The sequence below is a fragment of the Alligator sinensis genome, unplaced genomic scaffold, assembly GCF_000455745.1.
Source record: "Alligator sinensis unplaced genomic scaffold, ASM45574v1 scaffold738_1, whole genome shotgun sequence".
NCBI classification, from domain to species: domain Eukaryota; kingdom Metazoa; phylum Chordata; order Crocodylia; family Alligatoridae; genus Alligator; species Alligator sinensis.
The window spans coordinates 258477-263855 of NW_005842382.1; the positions used below are offsets into that span (position 1 = coordinate 258477).

General features: G+C 39.4%; 1 protein-coding gene across 5 annotated transcripts in view; it reads right to left on the minus strand.

The window, feature by feature from the left end:
* The window catches only part of CSRNP3 (cysteine and serine rich nuclear protein 3), a 74266-nt gene that overhangs the window by 23888 nt on the left and 44999 nt on the right, over positions 1–5379 (minus strand). For all 5 annotated transcript variants that reach the window (XM_014522643.2, XM_025210943.1, XM_025210945.1 and 2 more), the window contains one exon: positions 4656–4915. In XM_014522643.2, the coding sequence (XP_014378129.1) occupies positions 4656–4915 (260 nt within the window). The remainder of the gene's footprint in view (positions 1–4655; positions 4916–5379) is intronic.

Consider the following 5379-nt stretch of genomic DNA (forward strand, 5'->3'; position numbering starts at 1 on the left):
TGCTATGTTACATGGCAAAAGCAAACCCCAAATTCTTTTCTAATGCTTCTACTTTGGATTCTCCTTGTTCTCAAAAGAGAAACCTTTGCAGTCTGTGCCGACACATTATTTGGCCCTCAGATATATGAAGTTATGTAGCATTCAGGTCATACTGGTTGATTTACTTTGATTACTGGTGTTTGCTTGAAAGACAATGTTGTAGCTGTGATGGTCCAGGAATAATGCAAGAGGCAAGGATTTCTTAGGGACATATCTTTTATTGGACAAACTGCATAGTTGGGATACTTACACAAGCTTTTGAATGCAACATATTCTTCTGATGAGAACCAAAGAAGAATGCTTGATGTTTGAAACCTTGTTGAAATCTATCCCCACTATACAGTTGGTCCAATAAAATATAGCTCCCTAAGAAATCCATGTCTCTTGAAAGACAACACATTCAAGCAAATCCTACTTGGCTCCTTTGCATGGACAAGATGATTTTTGTGCCCTACCTCAGCAATGATTTTTTTTCCTTCTGATGTGAAACAACAGTGTTAAGAATTGCCTGAAATCTACATTTTTTAAAAATAATTTCAAGTCACTTAAAATAATTTTAATAAAAAGAAGAGGGAAAGTAAGAAACATCTATTTCTGAGAAGTAAAATAAGAAAAAGAGAAAAGTACCTAGTGCCAGAGCCTCACCCCTTCATTTGATGTATTTTTTAACAAAGCTGACAAAAAAACACAATATTTTCTTCCTATGAATCTTTATATTTTAATGCAATGTAGAAATTAACAAACTAGGAGAACTAAATAAAAACCTATTAATTTCTTTCCTTTCTGTACACAGCTGTTATGGTAATTTGTAAAACTTTTAAAACAAACTTTCCTCACTTCATTTTCTGAAATGGCTGTGTATGCAGTTGCATAGCAATTGACATGCAAGTCCTGACCAGTGCAATTCAAATCAGGATCATCACCACTGACATTATCACCAAATAACTTTGTTGTCTGTCTTTGTTGTGCTCATTTAGAGACAGCACAAATGGCAAAATAGCTCTTCCATCTCCATAAAGGGAAATCAGCAAGGCCCAGCTGTCATAAGCAAACAAAACATCCTCGACAGTTTAGAATGATCGCCTAAAAGGCGAGATTATATATATATTCCCTCAGATTTCTAGTACTGAGTGTAATTCAAGGAGACTCAATTTGAACAGTTCTTCCCTCACCCTTTCACAACTACCACTTAAAAAAGAAAGTTGGCCTTTCTAAATATCTTACATGGTGCTCCCTGTGCCTGCCTTGCCCAGTCTCAAACATGCTGAAACCATTTCTCATCTCAGTGATATTATTTCGACATCACAGTAACTGCACTGACCTCAGAAAGGTGTTCATTCATGTCTGAAATATTTATTAGTAAATAGTGTGGATCTCACGTTTATTATCTCTTATAACCATGAGTGACTGGTGCCTCCCTGTATCTGGGGGAGGCATCTGCAGTAGTCACCGATGGCAACGGCCCTGTCAGGGGGGTGCCATCCCTACCGATAGCATCAGTGTCGGCCATCAGGGGGGACACTGGCCCCATCGGGGGGGCATGTGCTCCCCCGTGCACCCTCTCCCAGTCACCTATGCTCATAACCTGTGGTTTTTTCTCAAACTCTTGAGGTAAAATTATCTTAGCTTTCATTTTTATGAAAAATGTATTCCTTATGGTTATGAAGAAGGACTTGAAAACAGGACTGAAATATACCAGGGGCATAAAGACCAAAAGGCAGATAAAAAGAATACCAATTTTTATTAGCAGGGACATAGCCATGCTGGAGGAAAGAGTTCTGAACAGGAATGAATGGTGACCACCATACTGCTCCAGGATGAAAAAGTGTTTTGCCCCCTGACTCATTGATTGTTAAGCTAATTGCACAATCTTGGGGTTTTGACCCATGGGTTTTGTTTGGGTTTTTTCCTATTTGCAGCTGTCAGTATAAGTAAACTGGCAAACTTACTAACCTCAAAACAGATGGGGAATGGAACAGGATGCAAATGAAATGTTTATTGTTCAACCAACATCTACAGAAGGAATTTACACGAATTTAAAAACCAGACCAGAGGTCACCCTTTTACTTTAAACAAATTCCCACTGTCAGCACTGCTTTGATATGTGAGGGGAATTTGGCTAGACTGCAGGGAGGATGCAGAAGACAAGTGGAAAGGGGAAAAAGCCCATGCTCCAACAATGCTTTCCTTCTACCTCAACAGGTCAGGCAGGATGTTGCTGGAGAGACTAGAGAATACATGCACCACACCTAGAAAAGAGGGCAGGAATGAGAGCACACAGCTGAGTTGCACCTCCCACCCCAAAAGCAGATTAAGGCTTATAGGACCCACTCCCAGAAGTAAATGGGATTTTCTTGCTTATGGAATTTGTGCCTATTTGGAGAAGGAGAGGCCTGAAATCTCTGTAGACCCTGTAATTTTAACTTGTGCCCTTGTGGGTCTCCCTTTGTATAGTATCCATAAGTCCCTGTGGTGGGGTGAAGACTAGATACATAAGTGATCTAACTCCTGGGACCAGAACAAGGCATCTTGGTAGCTACAGAATAGAAGCACTGTAATCCTGCACATAATGCTTATTATGGGAGATGAATGGGTGCACACTCCTCACACCAGAGCTACTTACTAAACCTGTAGCCTTCTGCTTCCTGTCCCTCCCACTGTGTATATGTCCTGAGCACATTTTACCAGGATAACAGTTTAGGGTTAAAAATTATTTTTAAAATCTATTCCCTGTTCAAAGAAGAAACTTCAGGAGGTTGAGAAGCTATTGCAATATCTGAGTATTAAAAGGCACACAGAATTCTAAACTAGTTCAGGGCAAAAACTGTGAAAAAACACCTGGGAGGCATTTTTCAGACTGGGGATAATGCCAGTTTGTTTTGGGCAACTGCCTTTTAATAGTAGTTATAACAGAGATAATCTCTGTATAGTCTTACAATGGGAGAAAGGCTGAATAGCACAGTTGTGAGGCTACAATTCTAAAAATCTTTGAGACCTATTTTTGTGTATTAATTGGAAAACAAGCCCCAAATATATGGAAACAAAGACTGTTCATAGATATTCTTAGGGCCTTGTCACACAATACACTTAGCACACATTTTATCTGAGATTGCTGTAAGTATTACCATGTTGCATCAAAAGTCAGAACATATTCTGAGCAGTGACATGATAATGCTTACTATAATCTTAGCTTGCTCTGGACAGTGCTAGAACCAGCTGTGCCTCTTGCTTTCTCCAGACACTAAGAGCTGCAGTTTGCACATCTGCCCAGGAGAACATGCAACTCCCATGCCTGGAGCCCACATCCTCCCTGCCATGCTCCCAGTACTGCCCAGCCTGGGAGCACCTACCCCTGCCACAGCAGAGCAAGCTAGGTTTCTGTTGCTGCTGGTGGGCATGGGGAGCTGAGCCTCAGAGAGGATGCTGTTCCTGTCACTGCATCTGCATCTGTTCTAAGCTTGCATTTTAAGTGGAGCTGACACGTTGTAAGTGTAATGTGAAACACGGCCCTCAGTGAGCATAGTGGACTTTTACCACTGATTAAAAAAGATTGAGAAACAGACCCATTGTTTCTAAACATCATTTTTCAAATGACGCTTTCAATGTTGAATGTCTACTATGCTGCATTTCAAACACCAGCCTCAGGAGAAGACATGGGATTAACAAAAATCAAAAAAGTTCTCCAGTGTTATTTAATCTCAGATAAAGAGCTGAACTAACTTCAAGCATTCTATCTTAAAGAGGACATTTTCCATCTAAAAAAGAAAAAATGCATCTCAACTTTGTTAATCTCACAATGAAAACATAAAAAAAAAAATAAAAAGAAGTGTGCTTCTCACCACTGATGTTTTCTTGTTGGCAAAATTTGCCCAAGTCAATTTGAAAAATAAACCGGCCAGTTGCAAGCTCTATTTTACCGAACACAACGTTGCCTTGTTCACGGTCATCTCCTACAGATGAATGATGGCAATAGAGCACTGAAAAGGGACTAAAGAGGCACAAGCAGATCCTTCTACCAGCATGGTAGGTGTCCTTGGGCAGACCTTGTCTCTTCTCTGCACGTTAGTTCCTCCACCTTGAATGGTGGAATGGTGATTAATTAACCTCCTTTGTAAAGCACTTTTATATCTATAACCAGGTAGGAGCTAGGTATTAAGGTTATGGTTTTGTCATGATAATATTTGGTAAATATCACAGCAGAGGTACAAGGAGAAAGAGGAGTATTTGCAGAAAGGGCTAAAAAGAACCTTTCTAGATCCACTTCCTTTCTCTGGAACATAGTCTCAGTGAAGTGTAACATGAATGGTTAATGCCCCATCCTTTCCTAATGTCTCTCCCAGGATCCTGTGTTTTACCTGCTGACTAAGCAGCAGGGTACCTCATGAGAGCCATAGTATTGCTTCAGATGCATGGCTTTTGCTGTTGCTATGACAACATCTTAGTCAAACACTCACTTGTTTCATGATTTAAAAAAAAAATCAAATCAAATCATGGAAGCACTTCTACTTGGACCTGCTAAAATCTTGTTTTTATCAAACTTAAATTTTGGGCCTCTACTGACCTAACAGCATTCATTTAAATGTGGGAGATAAGAGACCAAGTCTTGCCAATTTTACCTTCAATTTTAATGAGTTAAGTTTTTCCTCCCTTAGATGTTCTCTTAACATCTCTCGATGGAGCCTTTCTTGTTCCATGGCAAACTCTCCAAGCGTGTACTGACGCACACTGTTGTGGCGAGTAGACATGCCCAATGTGCTTCCTCCTTGACTGGGAACACTGGTGAAACCTTGCCGTCTTGTAAAATAGTACACGGTAACACAGTTAAAATGAACATTCTTCGTCCTCTTCCGTTTTTCCCTTTTCAGGATGGATGAAGCTATAATGGAAGAAATTATAATGTTGTTATAAACCTGGAAGTTGCACAGCAAATCCTTACTTGCTAGATCATCCTATTCACTTTAAAGTAAATGGATTACTCACTTGAGCAAAGTTTTGCAGGTGTAGGATCCAAATGACAAGGTTATTATTAGAAAAGAGTAATAAAAAGCATTTATAATAAACATGTTAAACAAGACAATAGAATTTGGCTAATAAATATACTCCACTGGTTCATGCACAAGGTAAGTTAAAGTGTTTAAGCAGTGCAAAGAGGTCAATATATACAACACAACTAAACAAAAGCTATTAAAGTCATACAACTGCAAATGTAATTATTTGCTTTACGAGCACAGATAATGTTAGTCAGGATACTCTCTTTCAAAATGTTTTATCTTTCACCAGGAAAGCAAATTAAGCCCAGCAAAAAGGACCTCAGAAATTGATTAACAACACAACTCTTTC